Raw genomic sequence first — 23,234 nt, 5'->3', positions numbered from 1 at the left:
CTTTCCTAAACAAGCGAACCACTTTCGGATCGTCCCCTTCCATAGCTGGCGCTCCTTTGGCGTTCCCCGGATGCGCCACCTCTTCACCGACGGGAGCTCCAGAGCCTCCGGGGGCCTTCCCGTCTGGTTCCTGCTCCGCTGCTGAGGACGAATCAGAATCGGTGTCCTGAGGGACCCCCCGCAGCGGCTCGTGCCCTCTGGGCGGGTCCGCGGGCCTCCGAGGGCCCTCCCCCGCCCGCTTCTTCCGTGGCTCCAACGGTCTGTCAGAGCTCTCATGTCTTCTCCTCTTCACCCTAGACTTCTTATACTTTAAGATTTAATGCAGCAAGCCTGCAAAACGTGAAGAAAAAGGAGGCCTCGGAATCCGTGGAGCCTCCTCCTGGCTCTGACAGTCCGGCGAATCTGGGCCCCCCCGGGGGCTCGCTGCTGTGGAGAAAGCGCGGGAGGCAAAATGGCCTCTCCCGCAGCTTTCCTCGCGGCATCGCGGACCGATGCCAAGATGGCCGCCGTTCCCGCGCTCAGCGGGAACGGAGCAGCACTGTCACCTGCGGCCGCTGAATCGCGCAGCGGCGATCGCGGCGGCCGGGGTCGGGCCCCCCGACCGCCCTCGGACGGTCCCTCACCGCCCGAAACACAATGAGAACAGATGCCCGATCGCGAGACTCGCGAGCGCGCCGAGCCGCACGCGCGGCAAGAGGCCCCTCGCGGCATGCTCCTGCCTGCTACCGCCCGCGGCCGGGAGAAAGCAAATGAATTTCAAACAAAAAACGGCGAAAATAGGCGGCGAACACAAAGAACAACGGCGTCCCGTCCCCCCCCCCCCGACGAACTCTGAGTGAGGACGGGCCGCCGCACAAGAAAATAAAACTAACACAGTTTTTTTTTTTTTGTTTTTTTTACAACCTGTCGCTGGCCCTGGTCCTGATCCTTCTTCTTCTTCAGCGGGGGTGAGTGAACCGGGCTCCCCGGTGTCACCCCCGACGCTGCTGCCAGATAGGCCGGGTCCTCAACCCCAGCAGCGGCCTCAACCAGGGGGGGTGGTCCCCTCAGAACCTCGCGACCCCCCTGGGAGGCTTCCAGGACCCCGAGCTGAACACTAAAATAAACACCTCTCACCTAAAATAAACACCTCTCTCCTAAAGGATTAAATTAATTTTTATTTTTTATTTTTTTTAAACTCCCCTGACTAGCTAACCACTAACCAGGATCACCAGAGACTGTGGGTGGACCTGCCCCATCTGCTGGAGACAGAGTAAGACTGACGAGCTGTGGGTGGCGCCTTACTATATGTAGGGGTGCCCGACAAGTTTTGCTCTGTCTCCATCTGCTGGTGCGGAGTCACAACCCAGGTGTCTGGACTGATCCTGGTACGTACAGGGAATTAAGATTAAACTTTGGAAAATTTCTGGCACAGTGATTTCATTCCATGACGACCTAGGTGGATGCATTGCAGGTGCCAAGCTTTTCTGCAAGCAAGTGACCTCCTGGAGTCTCAGCTTCTTATTAGGCACATTTAAGAAGAAAAATCCAAGTACTGGGATACTGGAAAACATCTTTTTTAGCTGGCATTTAACTTTGAAAATTAAACCTGGTCCCTGTTGAATCTGACTACCCTCCTCTGATTAATTCAGATTTCTGTCGATCCCAACCTCATTTTTAGAATGTTTTTGATTTGTTTTTTTATGACTAGTTTGGTATTGTTTTAAACTATCTTTATTTTTATGTTCTCTTCAGTTTGTTTTAGAAGTTATTTGTTTATGCTATGTATGTTTTTATTGGAAACCGCTTTGAACCTTTCAGCTAGGTGGTCTCGAAATCTTTTTTTTTTTTAATATAATTTTCTCTTTATTGATTAGACCATTTACAACCAATAAAACTTAAGGAATTAATGGAATGTAAAGAAACTTATAAATACAAGAAATCCAAAGGTGAAATTTATACTTATCAGATATTTCCTTTCCTTTAGTCCTAGCAGATCAGCCCACACCTGCAGTGGGATTCCCCTGCTTGCCAGTAGGTAGAGGCAGAGAACTTTATTCCATGTTCTTTTTCTTTTGCTTACGTCACTCACACTACATATCCTGGGATAGCTGGGAGGTTCCTCAGTAGCCTCTTACCCTAGCCTATTAGGTAGTTGTCCTGCATTTCTCTTTTTTTTTTTTAAACCCCCTTTCACCCTTTTATTTTTTTCTTTTGGGAGCGTACTTGGACTGGTCTGTTAAACTAAATGAAAGGAAATTATCTGGCAAGTATAAATTCCATCTTCTTTTTCATCCTGCAAACCAGACCACATCTGCGGGATGTACCTGAGCAGTAACTAATTTGGGCGGGCTGAGGTCTTAGAGGCCCCCAACACTACTTTGCTAAACTTCAGATCCTCTTCCACCTACAGGTCTATCCTGTAATGGTTTGTGAACATACCCCCAGGAGGACCATGTGGCTGCTCTAAAAATATCCTGAGTCGTTGCAGCCCTAGGCCCTCGGGGGGCCTGCTTCCCCTGCGCAATATATGCCATCACTATCGCTTCCCTAATCCAGCACGCAATTCAGGGCTTAGAAGCTGCCTGGCCCCTTCTCTGGCCTTCCAACAGGACAAACAATCTGTCTGACCTCCTAAATTCATTGGTGACCTTTAAATAATGTAGCAGCATCCTCCAGATGTGTAGCAGTGAGGGCTGCCCCCTGTCTGTCCTCTTCAGAGCTGGTAAAACAATCTCCTGATTTGCGTGAAACTCTGACAGCACTGTAGGAAAGAAGGATAGGGCAGGACAAATAACTATCCTTTCCTTATGAATCGACTGGTAGAGCTCCCTATAGGACAAGGCCTGGATCACTGAGACCCTTTGGGTTGAGCATATCGCCACTATAAGTACTGCTTTTAGAGTGAGGTCCTTTAATGTTGCCCCTATAAGTGATTCAAAGGGTACCTTGGACAAGGTCCTAAGGACCACATTAAGGTCCCTCATGGGTATTTCCTGGCGCTTCAGAGGCCGCATGCATTTTACTGCCCTCAAGAAATCTGCTATGTCAAGTTGGGCCCCAAGGGAGCTCCTTGCACTTGGCTCCTAAAACAGGCTAATGTGGCCACCTGCACTTTGAGAGAGAGTTTAGGGCTAACCCTTTTTCTAGGCCATCCTGCAGGAACTGCAAGATTTCCCTTGTTTTTTTCTGTTTCGGGGAGACTTTTATTCCCTTGCACTACTCCTCACAAACCTTCCAGACCCTACCATAAGCCTGTAAGGTAGAGTGTTTCCTAGATCTTGACAAGGTGGCTACTACTGCCCTTGGATAGCCTTTTTTCTCTAACCTGTCCCTCTCAAGAGCCAGGCTGTAAGAAGATAACGATCTGACTTTCTCCACTTGATTGGGCCCTGCCTGAGCAGGCTCTAGGCTTTCCCTAGCTTTAGAGGTGCTGCCCTGCTCAGCCTAACTAGGTCTGCATACCACGACTTTCTAAGCCACCAGAATGATCCAGCCCCTCTGATCTGCTACTTTCCTCCATACTCTCGCTATTAAGGGCCATGGCGGAAATACGTTCACAGCTGCTGGTCCACCAACCATGGCTGGACTAGGACATCTACTCCTTTTGAACCCTGCTCCTAGTAGCTGCTGAAAAATTGTTCTGCCTTGGCATTCCTTCATGTTGCCATCAAGTCCCATTCTGGCTTTTCCCACCTCTCTACCACTCTCAAAAATGCTTCCTCCACTAACTCCCATTCTCGCTCGGGGGCCAAGTCCGCACCGGGACTGAGGCTGCCTCTGTGCCGCGCCCAAGCCCTTCTCACTCGGGGGCTAGGTCCCTATCACGAATCGGCCACGGACCGAGGCTCTTACCTCCGAGGGACCAAGGAAATCACCTCGGGAAACTCAACTGGGGGAGGGACCGAATGGTATCACCGCAGGAGTGCGGAGCTCGTCTTCAGGTAGGATTCTTCTATGAAGTTTAGTCGTTAGAATTTGGAAAACAACGCTCAGCGAGCGTGAGGTAACTCCAAACTGCTTTGGAGACGGAAATTACTGAGTTGCTGCACTTCCTGTGGGGGTATATGTACCCGTGCTGACGTCAGATCCGTCTCCAACTGCTAGCACGAGCACACTATACCCACTTGTTTTGAGTCCATCTGCTACACGCTAGGAAAAAATCGTTTAAACATAAGACTAATCAGAGAAAATTCTTTTCACTCAACGCATAATAAAGCTCTGGAATTTATTGCCAGAGGATGTGGTTAGAGCAGTTAGTGCTGGGTTCAAAAAAGGTACACTAACCTTCGGAAAGGCTATAAACTGCTTTTGGCCTCGTTTATTTCCTAACTTAACTCCTCAAGGAGCGCCCTCACTCTCCTTGTGAAACTGCTACTCTCTTCCTCTGACCTGACTGATCAGCCAATCGTCCAAATATGGGTGCACTGGAATATTTTCCTTCTTTAGTACTGCTGCCACTACTACCATCACCTTGATAAAGGTTCTTGGTGCTATGGGTAGTCTAAACGGCAGTGCTTTGAACTGATAATTGATAACGCCTTTTACCTATCCATGTTTCTAAGATCCTTTTTTAACACTCTTATCTTTCTCTGCCTACTGCTGGTATACCGCTGTTAAGCTCTAGCGATAGATTTCCCCACAATTATATTCATTTAAATCTGCCATTAACTTTAGATCATGCTAATCCATAGTTTGTATTTATTGTTCTTATTTTATGCTTAATTTACATATGATATGTTATGATATATGATATGTTCCAATTACTTCATATTGTCTGTAAAGCCTGTTGCTATTTACTGTTTATAATGATATATGTTAATTATGTTTATAATGATATATGTTTATAATGATATATGATGATGTTTATAATGATATATGTTTATAATGATATATGTTAATTATGTTATTACCCCCATATATCTTAATCCAAGTTAATTCGACCTGTTCATTGTAAGACATTTACTTGTCATTGTTGTTATTGTTTAAAATGTAAACCGAATTGATCAATAATTTTGTTATTGGAAAGTCGGTATAGAAAAATGCTAAATAAATAAATATATGATATGTGTCACTGTATTTCATTTTGTCTGTAAAGCCTGTTGCTAATTTACTGTTTATTGTGAACCGAGGTGATGTTATTAACGTGCCGCGGTATATAAAAAACCACTAACTAAATAAATAAATAAATAAATAAATAAATAAATAATGGTTCCCCAGTACTGAAAACATCAGGTATCCACAATGTGACTCTCTGATGGGGAGAAGCAAATGTGCTTCTGTTAGGTCCAGCGCAGTCAGAAATTCTCCCTTTTTGACTGCCCCAATGACTGACCTCCATGTTTCCATTCTGAAACTTTTCACCTGAGGGCTCTGTTTACCCTTTTCAAGTCTAATACCGGGTGAAATGCCCCTTCTTTTTTTGAGTACTATAAAGTATATGGAATAACAACTTGTGCCCCTCTCTGGGACCGGAACTGGTTCTATCGCTTCAAGTGCCACCAGTTTGTCTAGGGTCGAACTGATTGCCTCTCTTTTCTCCTGTGATCTGCAGGGGGGACTCCAAAAAGAATTCTGGAACTGTGGCAGCCAACTCCAGTGAGTACCCTAGGCGGATCACCTCCAGGACCTACCTGTCCCTGGTGACTCGGGCCCACTCCTTGAAAAATAGTGTTAGGTGACCGCCCATTTGAGGAGGTTCGGGGTGGGTCCCCGACCATCACTTAGCCCCTTTAAATCCCCCTGGAGCTCTGGGGACTTTGTCTCTAACCCAGTCCTGTGCCACTCAAAATGGCTATTTCAGTTGGGGGCCTAACTCCATGACTAACCGGGACTCTCACTTGCCTAAACCCTCTAAAATATCTTTGATCTTTTGTTTATAGGGCCGTAAGAGACTTTTAGGCCTATCCTTCAGGAGTCTCTGTGGTTTTGAATCTACCAGGCTCTTCATTAGGGTTTCTAAGTCTTCCCCAAAGAGGAGATGCCTTTTGAAGGGCAGGACGGTTAACCTCTGTTTCCTAGTGCATCTGCCACCTAATGTCTGAGCCACAAAAACCTCCTTGCCACCACCACTGATGCCATCTGTTTGGCTGAGGTTCTAATGAGATCATACAGTGTGTCTGCCAGAAAGGCAGTCCCTGACTCTATTCTGGCCATCCTATCCCCTGGGCTTTCTCCTGTCCCTAAAGTTTCATCCTGGAGCTGCTGGAGCCATTTGACCAATGCCCTGGCTACATAGCCCCCATATACCACTGCTTGTAAGGACAAACTTGCTGTCTCAAATGCTTTCTTTAAAAAGGCTTCTACCTTTCTATCCTGTGCGTCTCTTAAGGAGGTGCCCCCTTCTACTGGTATACTTGTCTTTTTTGACACTGCTGCCACTGGGACGTCTACCTTTGGGACTTTTAGCAAACTATCTACTTCTGTTGTAGTGGGTAAAAAGGAGGTCATTAAGGATCTTTCTTTCAGGGCTGCATCGGGTGTGACCCAATCTCCCTCAATCATATCCTCTATAGCAGGGTGGAGGGGAAAAGCTTTTGCTGGTCTCCTTATACCTCTCAGTTTTGGGTCCCCTTGCATGTTTTTTGCCTCCTCATTTTCTTTGCCTGACTCCTGCAGGCTTAAGACAAAGCCTTCACTATGAGGACGCTCAGTTCTTCCTTCCTAAACAATCTCACTGCTACATCTCCCCCTTTTGCTCCATGGGAGCTTCCTCTGGGAGATCCAAATCCCCTTTATCATTTTCTGACCCACCAGGGAAGGGCAGAGGGGTGGCAGGGGGTTTCCCTCTGTCCTAGGCTTCTTTAAACCTGGCGTGTGTTGGGAGCCCCTGAGGGAACTGCTTCCTGGGGGTGCCTTCTAATGTAGCCACTTTGGCTTTCATTTCTTTATAGGCCTGGTGCATTAGCAAGATAAATTCTGTGGAAAACTCAGTTTCCTGCGATGTATCTTGCCTTCTTCCTTCTAGGGCTTCTCTCTCTCTCTCTATCTCAGGACCTGCCTGCACCTCACCTGCATCCCTCCATGATGGGCCCTCTGCCCGATCAAGCTGCTCAAGTGGCTCCCTCTGAGCCGGCCTCTGGCGGCAGTTCATCTGCTTGCAATTCGCCCCTCCCCTCCTCACCTGATTGCTGCTATCTGTTTTCTGGCGATTCACAGCCATCACAGAGAGGACAAAAGGAGCCCGTGATGGAGCTCCTCTTTCTTGTACCACATTGCACATATTTCTGGCCCCTCTCGGCTGCTAGAGGGGGAGAAGCCTATGTTCCCACTGTTGTGGCTAAGGACGCTAAACCACTCCCTATGAGTGTGTGCCTCCCCCTCCTGCAACTGCCCTATGCAGACCACGGCTTGCTTAGAACTACTCCGGGGTTTGTTTGGGTTTTTTTTTTCAAAAGGTGAGGAGGGGTTCTTCCCTCCTCCCCCATCCGGAGTCCTATTTCTACTTCTCTCCGTTTTGTTGTTTTTTTTTTTATAGTTCCTAGCTATCCCTGTATACCTTCCGCCTAACCAAAGGCAGAGAACTACTGAGGAATCTCTCAGCTATCCCAGAATATATAGTGTGAGTGATGTAAGCAAAAAAAAAAAAAAAAACGAACATGGAAAAAAGTTCTCTGCCTCCACCTATTGGCAAGCAGGGGAATCCTGTCGCAGGTGTGGACTGGTCTGCAGGACAAAAAGGAAACCATATTACCAGTCCACATTAACAAGAAAAAAAAGGGGAGAATATATAAGAAAAAAAAATACATATCAGTATGTAAGAAAAAAAGGCTAGAGGAAAAAGAAAATTGGTTCTTACCTGATAATTTTCGTTCCTGTAGTACCACGGATCAGTCCAGACCATGGGTTATGCCTCCCTTCCAGCAGGTGATGACAGAGAAAAACTTGAAAGGCACCCTCACTTAACCTGGTGTACGTCCTGCATCCCTTCAGTATATAGAGTATCAAAGCAGAATAGTAGTAGCAATGAATCAAGCAAGAACAGAACTATAAGAACAAACATATAAAAATGTAACCTGTAGCTTTCTTTCATAGTATGCTGCAATAACCTGAATATGCGCGCGCGGACTTTACAGATCCCCCTGCTACCCACTCCTAGTCTTTTGGCGGGTGTGTGGACTGATCCGTGGTACTACAGGAACGAAAATTATCAAGTAACAGAAGGCAAAATGACCCTAGACATACCTTCCCCCAGCATAGCCAAACTAACAGCCACGAGGAACAGAGCATTCTCCGTCGCAGGACCCAAATTATGGAACACCCTTCCCCATTACTTAAGATCACTCAATGACAGCAAATTGTTCAAAAAAGAACTCAAAACCTGGTATTTCAACCTAACCTTCCGCGACGGAGTCGGCTAAGCCATCCACATCCCTCTTCCCACCTCTTCCCACCTCTTCCCCCCTCCTTTCCTTCTACCACCCCCCTCCCTAACTAATACCCAAACACCTCCACCTTCTTCCCCCGTCCTACCCTCCCCCAACCCCTCCCTGACCTCCCACCCCTCCCCTCTCCCTACCACCCCTATGGCATCCCATCCTCCTTCACCCCCCCCTCCCGCCCTCTCCTCCTTGTCTCTTGTTCTTCAATTTTTGCTACACAGCCCTCTATCCAGCCCGCCTCAGCTGATTCCCCCTAGCCCCCCCCCACCCTATCTCAGCTCCCTGCTAGAGTGCCCCAGTGACTGTTTTGTCACCAACCTGTTTACCAAGTTATTTAAGTTATATAAGATGTTATATTCATATTTGTATAAGTTACCAATTGGTCACCACTATGTATAAGTTGTTTATCCTGTAAACCGGAGTGAAGGCATCCCGCTATACTTCGGTATAAAAAAGCCTCGAAATAAATAAATAAATAAAATAAAGTAAAAACCAATTTTCATTTCCCTGTACGTACCCGGATCAGTCCCGACCATGGGATGTACCAAAGCTTCCCTAAACCGGGTGGGACCTCGCAAGTCCCGCACGCAGCATGCCACTGCCGAAATCTCCGGGAGCCTGAACGTCCAAGCGGTAGTGGCGAGCCAATGTGTGGAGTGTCTTCCAAGTAGCAGCTCTGCAAATCTCCTGAGGCGATACCAACTGGCATTCGGCCCAAGAAGCTGCTTGAGAGCAAATAGAATGGGCCTTCAGGCCCTCAGGAACAGGTCGTCCTTTACAAATGTATGCAGACGAAATTGCTTCTCTCAACCAGCCGGCAATCATCGTTTTAGAAGCCATGTGACCTCTCCTGGGACCGCTCCAAAGGACAAACAAATGATCTGAGACTCTGAAAGAATTTGTGACTTCCAAGTAGCGTAACAAAGAACGTTGAACATCTAGCCGACAAGCTCTCGTGCTTGTTGAACATCGTTCGATAAATTAGGAAAAACCGGGAGCTCAACTGACTGACTTAAATGGAAGGACGTGACCACCTTCGGCAAAAAAGATGAAACAGTTCGAAGGGAAACACCTTACTCCGAAATTCTCAAAAAAGGTTCCCTACAAGAGAGAGCCTGCAACTCTGACTCTCTACGAGCTGAGTATATATCCACCAAAAAGACCGTTTTCAGCGTGAGATCTTTCAACGTCATCGTTTTAAGGGGCTCAAACAGCGGACCACACAATATGCGAAGTACCAAATTAAGACTCCACGACGGACATACCGGACAAATGGGAGCCTTACTCCTCTGAGGAAATGCACATCTGGATGAGATGCCACCGAGCTACCAACCAGAGTGCCTAGGGCCGCTACGTGTACCTAAAGGGAGTTAAAAGACAAGCCCTTGGCTAAACCATTTTGTAAAAAGGCTAACATATGAGCAATCGCAGCGTGTCTGGGGAGAATATCTCGCTCATGACACCACGTCTCAAACACTCTCTACACCCTAACATACAAGAGAGAGGTAGATGTTTTTCTGGCTTGTAGCAGCATAGTGATAAACTTCCTCAGAGTACCCTTTCTTCCTCAATCTCCTCCTTTCAAAAGCCAAGAACATAAGAACATAAGAAATTGCCATGCTGGGTCAGATCAAGGGTCCATCAAGCCCAGCATCCTGTTTCCAACAGAGGCCAAAACCAGGCCACAAGAACTTGGCAATTACCCAAACACTAAGAAGATCCCATGCTACTGATGCAATTAATAGCAGTGGCTGTTCCCTAAGTAAAATTGATTAATAGCCATTAATGGACTTCTCCTCCAAGAACTTATCCAAACCTTTTTTGAACCCAGCTACACTAACTGCACTAACCACATCCTCTGGCAACAAATTCCAGAGCTTTATTGTGCATTGAGTGAAAAAGAATTTTCTCCGATTAGTCTTAAATGTGCTACTTGCTAACTTCATGACATGCCCCCTAGTCCTTCTATTATTCGAAAGTGAAAATAACCGAGTCACATCTACTCGTTCAAGACCTCTCATAATCTTAAAGACCACTATCATATCCCCCCTCAGCCGTCTCTTCTCCAAGCTGAACAGTCCTAACCTCTTCAGCCTTTCCTCATAAGGAAGCTGTTCCATCCCCTTTATCATTTTGGTTGCCCTTCTCTGTACCTTCTCCATCGCCGCTAGACAAAAGCGATCTGCCTGGTCGAAATATATAGGACCTTGACGAAGAAGATGTGGAAGATGCCCGAGCCTTAGAGGGCCGTCCACTGCCAGATTGATTAGACCTGCAAACCACGGACATCAGGGCCACTCGGGAGCTACTAGGATTACACGCCCTGGGTGGACTTCTATCCTGCGAAGCACCTTGCCCACCAGAGGCCAAGGAGGGAACACGTACAGGAGAACTGATGAGGGCCAGGGAAGTACTAGCGCATCGACCCCCTCTGCGCCGTGATCCCTTCTGCGACTGAAGATGCGAGGAGCCTTGGCATTGTCCCATGTCGCCATTAAGTCCAAGTGGGGAGTCCCCCTTCTGCGAGAAATGAGATCCACTGCTCGGTCCGAGAGCTCCCACTTTCCGGGATCTATGCGCCGCCGACTTAGGAAGTCTGCTTATATGTTGTCCTTCCCGGCGATGTGAGATGCAGCTAGCATCGCAAGATTTTGTTCCGCCCAAACCATGAGCAGCTCTGCCTAGTCTGCTATGGCTTGGCTTCTGGTGCCTCCTTGATGATTGATGTAGGCCACCGTCGTCGCATTGTTGGAGAGAACCACCTAATGGTGTAATTGGGGGAGAAAGTGTTGCAAGGCCAAGTGAACCGCTCTGGTTTCCAGGCGATTGATCAACCATCCGGACTCCTCCGGGGACCAGGTGTACTGTATTGAAAAACACTGGCGAACAGCTCCCCAGCCGGAGAGACTGAAATCCATGGTCACTACTATCCAGTTCAGGACTTCCAGATCCACCCCTCGAGACAGGTTGCGTGGGCAAAGCCACTACCCAAGACTGGACCTGGCTTGATCGGTGAGCAGCAGAGGGAATTGAAAATTCTCCGACTTGGGAAACCAGCGGGAAAGCAATGCTTGTTGTAACAGTCTCATATGATCAAAAGCCCAGGGAAAGCCCTCCAGAGTAGATGCCATCGAGCCGAGAACTTGAAGGTGGTCCCAGGCCTTGGGCAGTGAAGAGCCAACAAGCGACCAACTTGCCCCATCAATTTGTGCATTCGATCCGTCAGGAGAAAAAATTTCCCGACAGCAGTGTTGAACCGGGCTCTGAGAAATTCCAATGTCTGAGAAGGGACAAAGCTGCTTTTGGCCTGACTGATTACCCATCCAAGGGATTCCAAAAGAGCGGTCACCTTGTGGATGGCCTCCACACAGCAATCTCTCAACTTCACCCTGATGAGCCAATCATCCAGATAGGGATGAATGAGAAGGCCTTGTCTCCGGAGTGACGCCGCTACAACCACCATGACCTTGATGAAAGTACGGGGGGCAGTTGCGAGACCGAATGGTAGCGCACAGAATTGGTAATGTATTCCCAGGACCATAAAGCAAAGGAACGTTTGCTGATCCTCGCGAATGGGAATGTGCAAGTAGGCCTCCTTCAGATCAAGAGAGGCCAGGAATTCACCTTTGCGTACCCCCACAAAGACAGAACGCAGCGTCTCCATGCAAAAGTGCGGCACCTTGAGAGACTTGTTTACCTTCTTGAGGTCCAAAATTGGTTGGAAGGATCCCTCCTTCTTTGGGACTACAAAGGAGTACCTCTCTTTCATCCAGTGTTCTGGGGGGACCAGTTTTACAGCTCTGAGAGGCAGGAGATAGTCGAGAGTCTGACAAACAATCTGCCGTTTGACTTTGGGACCGCAAGAAGATATTAAGTAGAAATCTCAGAGCGGTTGAGCAAATTCCAAAGCGCAGCTTCGTTCTATCATGCTTAGCACCCACTGATCTGAAGTAATTTTGGTCCATGCCTCGTAAAACCGGGACAAGCGGCCCCCAACCCGAGGGATCGAGGAATGGACTGGCCCCATCTCATTGTGTAGTCTTGAAGGCGAGAGAGGAGGAAGAACCACCCTCACGGGAGGTTCTGCGGCCACGAAAGGACGCGGTCCAGGCTTGGCTTCTGGCCAACGGTTGTCGCTGTCCGGCCACTTGTTGCCTGCCCTGCAGAAACCTCCGTTGACCCCAAAAGCAAGAGCGGGAGGAAGGGAACCCTCTGGAGGGTTTTGGTCTGTCCTCTGGTAACTGCTCCAAATCATCACCGAACAAAAATCCACCTTTAAACAGATGAAACATCAGCTGACCAGTTCCGGAGCCACAAAAGACGCCTTGCCGACGACATGGTGCGAGAGGAAGTGTGGAGCAGGTCATACTGTGCATCCGCTCCATATGCCATCGCAACCTCCAATCGTTCCGCCTGCTCTGACTTCTCCGGAGGAAGATCTCTAGACGTCAGTAATTGCTGAACCCAGCACAGGCTTGCCCGCAGCATATAACTGCTACATACCGCCGCCCGGATACCCAGGGCCGACACTTCAAAGATGCGCTTAAGCAGGACTTCCAGTTTGTGGTCCTGAAGATCCTTGAGAACCACCAAACTTGTGACTGGAATAGTGGTCCGCTTGAAAATAGCCGAAACAAGCATCTACCTTAGGAGACCGCAGGAGCTCCAGAGATTCATCTAATAGCAGATAAATCTTATCCATGGCCCAACCAACCCGCAAACCAGCATCCGGAGCATCCTACTCCCTGGTCATTAGCTGCTGAAGCATGGGATGGAAAGGAAAAGCCCGGGTCGGCGTTCGCAAACCCGTCAGGACTGGGTCCATCGAGTCCTGCGGCAGAGCATGTGGGAGAGCTCCACTCCGAGCTCAGAAAGAACTGCAGGAATGAGGAGTTCTAATTCCTCTCTCTGGAACAGACGGACCACCTTAGGGTCATCTCCATCCAAGGGGGTCTGTTTCCCCTGCTCTTCATCCAATCCCCCACCAGCTGGGGGGGGGGGGGAGAAGGAGAGGCCCCCGCATCTGTAGCTGCACTGCCCGGAACCTCCAGAGCGGCTGTGCCTCCTGAAGCCAAAGCACCTTTTAACTTCGCGACCCGTAGAGACACGGGCACATCCCTGCGTTTGGCTACATTGGGGGACGGTCCCTGCGCAGGTCTCACCGGCAAAGCACCACCTTGCAGAGACCTGCAAGCCAAAAAGGCTTTATGCATAAGGAGGACAAAATCTAAAGAAAAAGAATTAGAATCAACATCATCTCCCCCTGAGATATCAGGGTCCTCCTAGAAAAAAGCCGGGTCCTGATCAAGTGTATCATCAGGACTGGCAGGGACCGGTGACAGCGCTGGGGGAAGCTCCCCCGTCCCCATAGCCCTTGCCTGAGCTTCAGCAAAGGTGTTTAAGATGGCTGCCGTCCCTGCACTGAGGGGAAATGGGTCAGCCCGAGGCTCCCACGGAGCAGATCGTTTTTGAGCCCCTCAGGGCTTAGCAAATGCTGCATAAGAACATAAGAACATAAGAAAATGCCATACTGGGTCAGACCAAGGGTCCATCAAGCCCAGCATCCTGTTTCCAACAGTGGCCAATCCAGGCCACAAGAACCTGGCAAGTACCCAAAAACTAAGTCTATTCCATGTAACCATTGCTAATGGCAGTGGCTATTCTCTAAGTGAACTTAATAGCAGGTAATGGACTTCTCCTCCAAGAACTTATCCAATCCTTTTTTAAACACAGCTATACTAACTGCACGAACCACATTCTCTGGCAACAAATTCCAGAGTTTAATTGTGCGTTGAGTAAAAAAGAACTTTCTCCGATTAGTTTTAAATGTGCCCCATGCTAACTTCATGGAGTGCCCCCTAGTCTTTCTACTATCCGAAAGAGTAAATAACCGATTCACACCTACCCGTTCAAGACCTCTCATGATTTTAAACACCTCTATCATATCCCCCCTCAGTCGTCTCTTCTCCAAGCTGAAAAGTCCTAACCTCTTTAGTCTTTCCTCATAGGGGAGTTGTTCCATTCCCTTTATCATTTTGGTAGCCCTTCTCTGTACCTTCTCCATCGCAATTATATCTTTTTTGAGATGCGGCGACCAGAATTGTACACAGTATTCAAGGTGCGGTCTCACCATGGAGCGATACAGAGGCATTATGACATTTTCCGTTGTATTCATCATTCCTTTTCTAATAATTCCCAACATTCTGTTTGCTTTTTTGACTGCCGCAGCACACTGCACCGACGATTTCAATGTGTTATCCACTATGACACCTAGATCTCTTTCTTGGGTTGTAGCACCTAATATGGAACCCAACATTGTGTAATTATAGCATGGGTTATTTTTCCCTATATGCATCACCTTGCACTTTTCCACATTAAATTTCATCTGCCATTTGGATGCCCAATTTTCCAGTCTCACAAGGTCTTCCTGCAATTTATCACAATCTGCTTGTGATTTAACTACTCTGAACAATTTTGTGTCATCTGCAAATTTGATTATCTCACTCGTCGTATTTCTTTCCAGATCATTTATAAATATATTGAACAGTAAGGGTCCCAATACAGATCCCTGAGGCACTCCACTGCCCACTCCCTTTCACTGAGAAAATTGCCCATTTAATCCTACTCTCTGTTTCCTGTCTTTTAGCCAGTTTGCAATCCACGAAAGGACATCGCCACCTATCCCATGACTTTTTACTTTTCCTAGAAGCCTCTCATGAGGAACTTTGTCAAAGGCCTTCTGAAAATCCAAGTATACTATATCTACCGGTTCACCTTTATCCACATGTTTATTAACTCCTTCAAAAAAGTGAAGCAGATTTGTGAGGCAAGACTTGCCCTGGGTAAAGCCATGCTGACTTTGTTCCATTAAACCATGTCTTTCTATATGTTCTGTGATTTTGATGTTTAGAACACTTTCCACTATTTTTCCTGGCACTGAAGTCAGGCTAACCGGTCTGTAGTTTCCCGGATCGTCCCTGGAGCCCTTTTTAAATATTGGGGTTACATTTGCTATCCTCCAGTCTTCAGGTACAATGGATGATTTTAATGATAAGTTACAAATTTTTACTAATAGGTCTGAAATTTCATTTTTTAGTTCCTTCAGAACTCTGGGGTGTATACCATCCGGTCCAGGTGATTTACTACTCTTCAGTTTGTCAATCAGGCCTACCACATCTTCTAGGTTCACCGTGATTTGATTCAGTCCATCTGAATCATTACCCATGAAAACCTTCTCCATTACGGGTACCTCTCCAACATCCTCTTCAGTAAACACCGAAGCAAAGAAATCATTTAATCTTTCCGCGATGGCCTTATCTTCTCTAAGTGCCCCTTTAACCCCTCGATCATCTAACGGTCCAACTGACTCCCTCACAGGCTTTCTGCTTCGGATATATTTTAAAAAGTTTTTACTGTGAGTTTTTGCCTCTACAGCCAACTTCTTTTCAAATTCTCTCTTAGCCTGTCTTATCAATGTCTTACATTTAACTTGCCAATGTTGATGCTTTATCCTATTTTCTTCTGTTGGATCCTTCTTCCAATTTTTGAATGAAGATCTTTTGGCTAAAATAGCTTCTTTCACCTCCCCAGAAAAAGAGCTGCCTCCCCCTCCAGGAAGGCAGCAGGAGCAAATACCGGCCCGGGAAAGCCGCGCGGACAATTCTCCACATGCCACACACAAAGATGGCAGCGGCATCGTGGAAGGGGAAAAACTGCCCAAAGCTCGGCAAAACCCAGCGAAATTCATCAAAAACGCAGCGATTCGGATGGAGAGGGGTCCTGGATTGCAGCCCACCAAAAAAGAAAAATTTTCAAAAATTGTGATTTTTTTTTTTTAAACGCTGAGGATTGGCACAAGGTAAGAAAGGGACCAGACCACTGGTAATCTCTTCTCCAGCCCCTTACCTGACTGGAGCCCCACAGGGTTACCAACCCCAGCTCCAATAACCTGCCACCAGAGGGGATGACCCTGCAGGATCTAACAACCCCCTCGGAGGATTAGGAAACATTCCCTGCTGCAGAAAAATTTCTTTTTTTTTTTTTTAAACTTGCTTGATTCAAAACTATATACAGCTAGTTCACTCTTAATTATTTCAAGGGATAGCCTACACCCCAGAAACAGGGTAAGACTGCAGGGTTTGCACCACCTCCATCTACTGAAGACAAAAAAATACTGAAGGGATGCAGGAGACACACCAGGTTAAGTGAGGGTGCCTTTTAAGTTTTTCTCTGTCTCCACCTGCTGGAAGGGAGGCATAACCCATGGTCTGGACTGATTCGGGTACGTACAGGGAACAGCCATTACATAATAAACCAACTTCTTAAATCTAACCAGGTTGTGATGCAAATTAAGCCCTTTCATCTTACCAATTAGAAAACGCTCCAGGTAAAGTGGATCTACTACCTGAAGTAGTAGAAGGCTACTACCTGGAGATAATGAAGTAGTAGAAGGCTACTACCTGGAGATAATATCCTTATTCAATATACAAACACACGGTTAATGCGACCCCAACATTGCTCTAAGCTTCAACGGTAAGAGGAAATGTGGGAAAAAAAAAAAGGGATTTGCATTCACAACAAAACGGAGTGTAGCTTGCTTGTTGCGGCGATTACTACCCCCCAAACCAGGTGGGCCTGATGCTTTACTTTCAATGCATGTCTGGCATGGCTCTCTGCTTCAACGGCAGGGGAGAAAGTCTGATACTTCACTTCCAACGCATAGCCAGCATAGCTCTCTGCTACCACAGCAGGGGAGAAAGTCTGATACTTCACTTTCAACGCATATCCAGCATAGCTCCCTGCTTTAATGGCAGGGGAGAAAGTCTGATACTTCACTTTCAACGCATATCCAGCATAGCTCTCTGCTTCAACGGCAGGGGCAATGTAGAAAGGAGGATCTACATGTAGACGGCAGCCAACAAGGACAGAATTACATAGTCGAGTAGACAAAGGCATGGGTGTAGCTTGCTTGTTGAGGCGGTTACCACCCCTAACTAAGCTACATATTCAGTTAGATGCAGTTCCAGCGCTGCTCTCTACATTAATGGTGGGGTGGAGGGGAAATAGAACTAAAAGGTACTAAGAGCCAAGCGTAACAAGTAAGAGGAAAAGAAAAAGGAGTGCATGGCTTGCTGGGCAGACTGGATGGGCTGTTTGGTCTTCTTCTGCCGTCATTTCTATGTTTCTATCTACAAAAATAAACTTATTACTCTGGTGGAAGACCAAACATTTGCATGGGAACTTAAGAAAAAATGAACCCCCTGTAGCCAATACTCTGTTTTAAAGAAAGAAATGCTTCCTAAGAGCTTGTCTAACGTGATACATCAGGAAAGATGTGAATCTTTTCACCACAAAAAGAAAAATCTTTGCACTGAAAATATTTATATAGAATCAAATCTTTATCCTGCACAAAAGAAAATGAGACTAGCAAGGTGGATCTAGTAGGAATATTATCAACTGAAGCTTCTAGGAAAGTAGATATCCCACGACCCTCTAGGATATTTAACTCGCTTTCCCTGGTAGAACATATTTTCACCCGGGACAAGTAATATATCTTTGTCAACAGAGGGAGTTCATCCTCAGTAAAAGATAATACTTCACATACATACTTCTTGAATAATTCCTTTGCAGACAACAATCTTGAAACAGGAAAATTCAAAAAACGCAAAATTATGAGATCTCAGAGTATTTTCTAAATTTTCAAGATGGTTATTAATAGTAAAATTATCATTAATAAAAGATATATTAGAAGCTTGAACTGAAGTTGAGAAGTGACTGTCTTAACAGCTCCTTCCAGGACTTGGATCCTATTAGCATGATCTGTTGAAAAGTTGTGTGTTTGGGAAATAGAAAGGGCTAGAGTTTTCTCAAGCTTTGCAACCAACCTCCATACATCCAGAAATGTCTCCACCAACATTCCACTCATAGGGGGGATAATGGGGGCTCCACTGGATTACCCAAGTAGACCTCCACAATTGGAGCAGATAGTTCCATATGTCTCTCTGCATGGGGTAATCCAGGTAACCGTCCAAAATGCATGGAAGTAAGCACAGCCTCTTTGATATTATTAGACATTATCGCGTCTCACCAAGTCCTGGTGCTAACCAACCATCACTCCAACCTACCTCTTTACGACCTGGGGGTTTAGAAACCTTTTAAATAAATAAATATAAATATAACTCTATCTAAAGGCCAGTTAGAGAGAGAAAGAAGGATATTTCACCTGTAACGCCTGGTTACCACCTATAGTTACAATATCTAGTGCAGCTAACATATCAGAGCTCTTGCACAGAAGTTGTGATTCTCAGGTGGGAATTAGAGAGAGAAATCCTCCCTCCTGTTCTCCTGCGCCAGCTTTTGTATAGAAAAGAGACACAGACTCCAGCTGGACTTGACTGAATCTTCCAGTTTAACATATAATTTTATCATATAACATAGAGTAGCATCTTGTGCCAGGCTAGCAGCAGTGGTGTCTCTCAAAGGACCCTGAAGAGCACTACAGCTCCTGTTGGATTGCTTTAAGAAGCCAGGTCCTAAATTTTGGGTGCCCATGGGACTTGGCACCAGGGATTTTTGCAGTGCTAATAAAATGGCAGCATTCATTCTGCAATGTGATTATGGGCGATAGATTATACAAAATACATACTCACCCCGTAACATGAGGATGCCGTGAATCTCCTTGATGACCTTCTTGTACAGCTCCTTCTGCCATTCTCCCAGAATATCCCACTCCCCTTCCAAGAAATAAGCAGCGACGTCACTGAATGTGACCGATGCCTGGAACAGCAAACAGGACACCCTCACATCCTTTCCTTCTAATTTTATTATAATCACTGCTGATCTTAACTATGGGCAACTTGGGGAATTTCCAAGGGCCCCGTGCTGGGGGTGGGCCCAGTGGCAATGCACTATGAGGTCAATATTCAGAAGTCATTTAGATGGATAACTCACACGTTTTCCATTTAAATGGCAAATTTGCCAAAATTCAGCCCCTTCTCTGGCTAAATTATGACCAGATATGTCATTATCCGGCTCTAATATAGCCAGATAAAAAAAGGGTTGTTCCGGGGGCATTCCAAGTAGGGGATTTTGTTATCCAGCTAGCATAGCCGAACTTCAGATATATTCAGTCAGTTAGTCAAATTTTAGATATATCTGGCTAAGTTAGCTGGATAATTTTAGATCTAAAGTGTGGCCGAATAACATGCTACTTAACTAGATATCTTTAAAAGATATCAGGCTAAGTAGTGCTGTTAAAATCTTTAAAAAAAAAGAAAATAAAGAAAAAGTCCAGTAGCCCAAACCCCTCCCTTCATCCCTAAACATTATACATGGCCCTGATGGGGTGTGCTTCCTGCACCCCCAAATCTCTTAATACGGTAGAAGTCCCCTAGGATAATAGGCCAGGCCCCAGCCTGGTGTTCACAAATTGTTAAGATTGGGCTGTCCTCTTCCACAGTGCTGATAATGTAGTGCACCACCAATCCCCTTGATGCTCCCCATTCCCCCCTCCCCCCGATAAGGTAAACTTATGTTCAAGCTTACACGTCCAGCGCTGCCTGGGTCAGGCTGTAAGGATATTAGATACCCTAGACGAACCTTACAGCCTTTAGTTTTTCCTTCCCTCCCCTCTCTACACAATTAAAATTTATGCTATTTTTTTTTTTTTTTTTTAACATTTATTAACCACTTCCCCAAACTAAAAAGGGAGATTTTATATGGAAAAGGGACATCCAAAATACAATCTTCTGAAGTAAAAATATCACTTACAACAATGTGTATTATATTCACATGCAAGACAAAAAAACCCACTTTTAATAATAGTAGTATAATAGGCTTAAGAAACTGCCTTTTTCATAGTAAGCAAGGTAGTTTACTGGATCCCATATGGATTCAAAACTATGGTAAAGTGCACCGGGTGTGGACTTGGCCCACAGAAAGCCAGGAATAAACTGAACTACAATTCCAATATAGTAAGCCTTTCATATCATAACTTCTCAAATCAGGGGGATTACTAGGAACTTCAAAGATATGGGACATGCGCACATGTCCTTTCGTCACTCCCCACCCCCCCCCAGGGTTGACCATTTTTCCCACAGACCTGAACTGGACAAATGAGGACTGATCCTCCCGTCATCTGCATAAAGTTGCCACCACTGCCCATGAACTGGTCCCCTCTCTAACAATGGATCAAGAGGACTATCAATGAGTGATGCACTCATGAATCAACTTGAAACAGCATATCATTAATTAATTGTATATACACATGTATTATGGACGTATTACTTTTTTTTCCAATGTTATGGAAATATTGGAGTGCATCAATCATCCACGCTCTTCACTGATCTCTGCTTAAAATGCTCCCAATAACTGGCTGAGGGACCCAGACATAACACAGAACATATCCACTTGTATACAACCTTTGGGTTCCATTATTACAGACGTTTTTAAATTTGTGCTGTCTTTAATTTGATGCTGAAAACAAATTGATAATGAATCCTCTCAAAAAACTGAAGTACAATATAATATAGTAAACCTCCTGTACCAAAACAGCACTAACTGCCAGCACTCAGTAACAACCCTACCTATGAAAAGGCAACACTGCAAAAATTACCGGACCCTAAAATATTTATCAGATTTATTTTTTTTAATTACACTTTTCAGCCCTTCAAAGTGGATTACATTCGGGTACTGTGGTTATTTCTCTGTCCCCAGAGAGCTCATAATCTAGGGGCCAGATTCATCAAACAATCGCATGCGATAGGAAGAAGGGCGTGTTTTATGGTAATAGCCAGGTACAGAGTTCATCAAGCTAGGTTGAGAGAACATTGTACAAATCTCATCGTTGTGTGAGTTTCCTCACTCCAAAGGACATCAAATCTTCACAAGAGTGTACTGTTCTGTTCGTATGTCTTACTCTGCATGTCAAAGTGGCCCCTAACCCCTACACTACTACCTAAACCTCACTTCGAGTTACTAGGTGGGTCTCCTATAGAGATATAAATAGCTAACTACAAATGTAAGCCAAAGCTATCGTCTCTTTTAACCAGCAAGCAATAGTGCCCTTGGAAGCCTTATTTCCATTCTTTGCTCCACTGAACAGGACAAACAGATGATCATATCTCCAAAAGGGTTTCGTCACCATGAGATATTTCAAAAGGATACTACGCACATCCAATAAGTGAAGTTCCCTAGCCATTGAAGAATCGGCTGTCAAGTTCTGAAAAGCTGGAAGCTTGACCACCTGATTAAGTGAAAAGAGAACACTACCTTCAGCAAAAAAAGAAGGAACCCTGGGTAAAGAAACCCCATTGTCCGAAAACGCAGGAAAGGGTCCCTAAACAACACCACTTACAGCTCAGAAATTCGCCTAGCCAAACAGATGGCCACCAGGAAAACGTTCTTCAGGGTTAAATCCTTCAAAGACAGCCTCAGCAATGGCTCAAAGGAAGGGCCACACAGCACCTGAAGAACCAAATTCAGATTCCACGCTGGACAGATCTTCCACACCGGAGGTCGCAGATGCTTTGCCCCTTTTAGGAAACGAGTTACATCTGGATGAGATGCCAGCGGTCTTCCCTGAATCCATGCAGGGAATCCAAAGCTGCTACCTGGACTCGAAGGGAATTATATTCTAACCCCTTAGACAACCCACTCTACAAGAAGGCCAAGATCTGCGGAATGTCCACCTTTAAGGGCTGCACTCTATTCAGCAAACACTAGGATTCGAAAACTCTCCATGCCCTGACATTAGCCACTGGAAGGTCTCCTCACCTGAAGCAAAGTTGCAATCATCGGCTCCGAATACCCGTTCAAACGGAGCCGCTGCCTCTCAAAAGCCAAGCTGCTAGATAGACGTGATCCTTCCGGTCTGAAAACATGGGTCCCTGTAAAAGTAACCCTGAGAAATGAGCCAAGCAAACAGGCCAGTCTACTGCCAGACGCAGAAGGTCTGTAAACCACGGCCGACGCAGCCACTCCCTCGCCACAAGAATCACTCTGCCCGGATGAATCTCGATGCGCTGCAGCACCCATCCTACAAACAGCCACAGAGGAAACACGTACAGCAAGAGGTGTGTTGGCCATGGTTGCACGACAGTGTCCATGCCTTCCGATCTGACCTCCTGTCTGCGACTGAAAAAGCGATCAGTTTTCACATTTGCTGGCGTCACCATGAGGTCTATCATTGTTTTCCCCCACCTTGATTGCAGCAAGACGAAGGCTTCTGCCGACAACTCCCACTCCCCCAGATCCAAACGCTGTCTGCTGAGGAAATCCGCCTGCATGCTGTCCACTCCAGCACGAGAAGCAGCAAGTCTCACCAGATTTTTCTCCGCCCACATGAACAGTTCCTGCATCTCCAGTGCCACTAGACGACTCTTCGTTCCACTTGGACAATTGATGTATGCTATTGTCGTCACATAGTTCAAGAACACTCGCACCAACTTGTCCCGAACGAGTGGAAGAAACGCCAACAAGGCCTTGCACACAGCCCCGGTTTCAAGTCGATTGATCGACCAAGCTGCCTCTTCCAGTAACCATTGCCCTGGGCAGACTTCCCTTGACAAATTGCCCTATCCAGAGAGGCTGGCATCCATGTTTACCAGTACCCAGTCAGGTATTGCCAGATCCATTCCCTTCTCCAGATTGTGTCGCAACAGCCATCACGAAAGACTGGACCTGGCATCCTCTAGCAATGGTAAAGGAAGCTGAAATTCCTCCAACAGTGGATTCCAACGGGATAACAGAGCCCCCTGCAGAGGACGCATGTGAACAAAAGCCCATGGCACTAAATCCAGTGTAGAAGCCATGGACCCAGGACCTGCAGGTAATCCAAGACCCTGGGCACCGACAGGCTCAGCAACCAAAGAACCT

At 46.4% G+C, this 23,234-nt stretch overlaps 1 protein-coding gene across 1 annotated transcript in view; it reads right to left on the bottom strand.

Annotated features, from left to right (window-relative positions):
• The window catches only part of LOC115088545, a 97,224-nt gene that overhangs the window by 62,518 nt on the left and 11,472 nt on the right, over positions 1-23,234 (bottom strand). Inside the window, exon 3 of the mRNA XM_029596805.1 lies at positions 19,010-19,136. Coding sequence (XP_029452665.1) covers positions 19,010-19,136 — 127 coding nt within the window. The remainder of the gene's footprint in view (positions 1-19,009; positions 19,137-23,234) is intronic.

The sequence above is a fragment of the Rhinatrema bivittatum genome, chromosome 3 (assembly GCF_901001135.1).
Source record: "Rhinatrema bivittatum chromosome 3, aRhiBiv1.1, whole genome shotgun sequence".
NCBI lineage: Eukaryota > Metazoa > Chordata > Amphibia > Gymnophiona > Rhinatrematidae > Rhinatrema > Rhinatrema bivittatum.
This window is presented reverse-complemented; position numbering and strand designations above follow the sequence as displayed.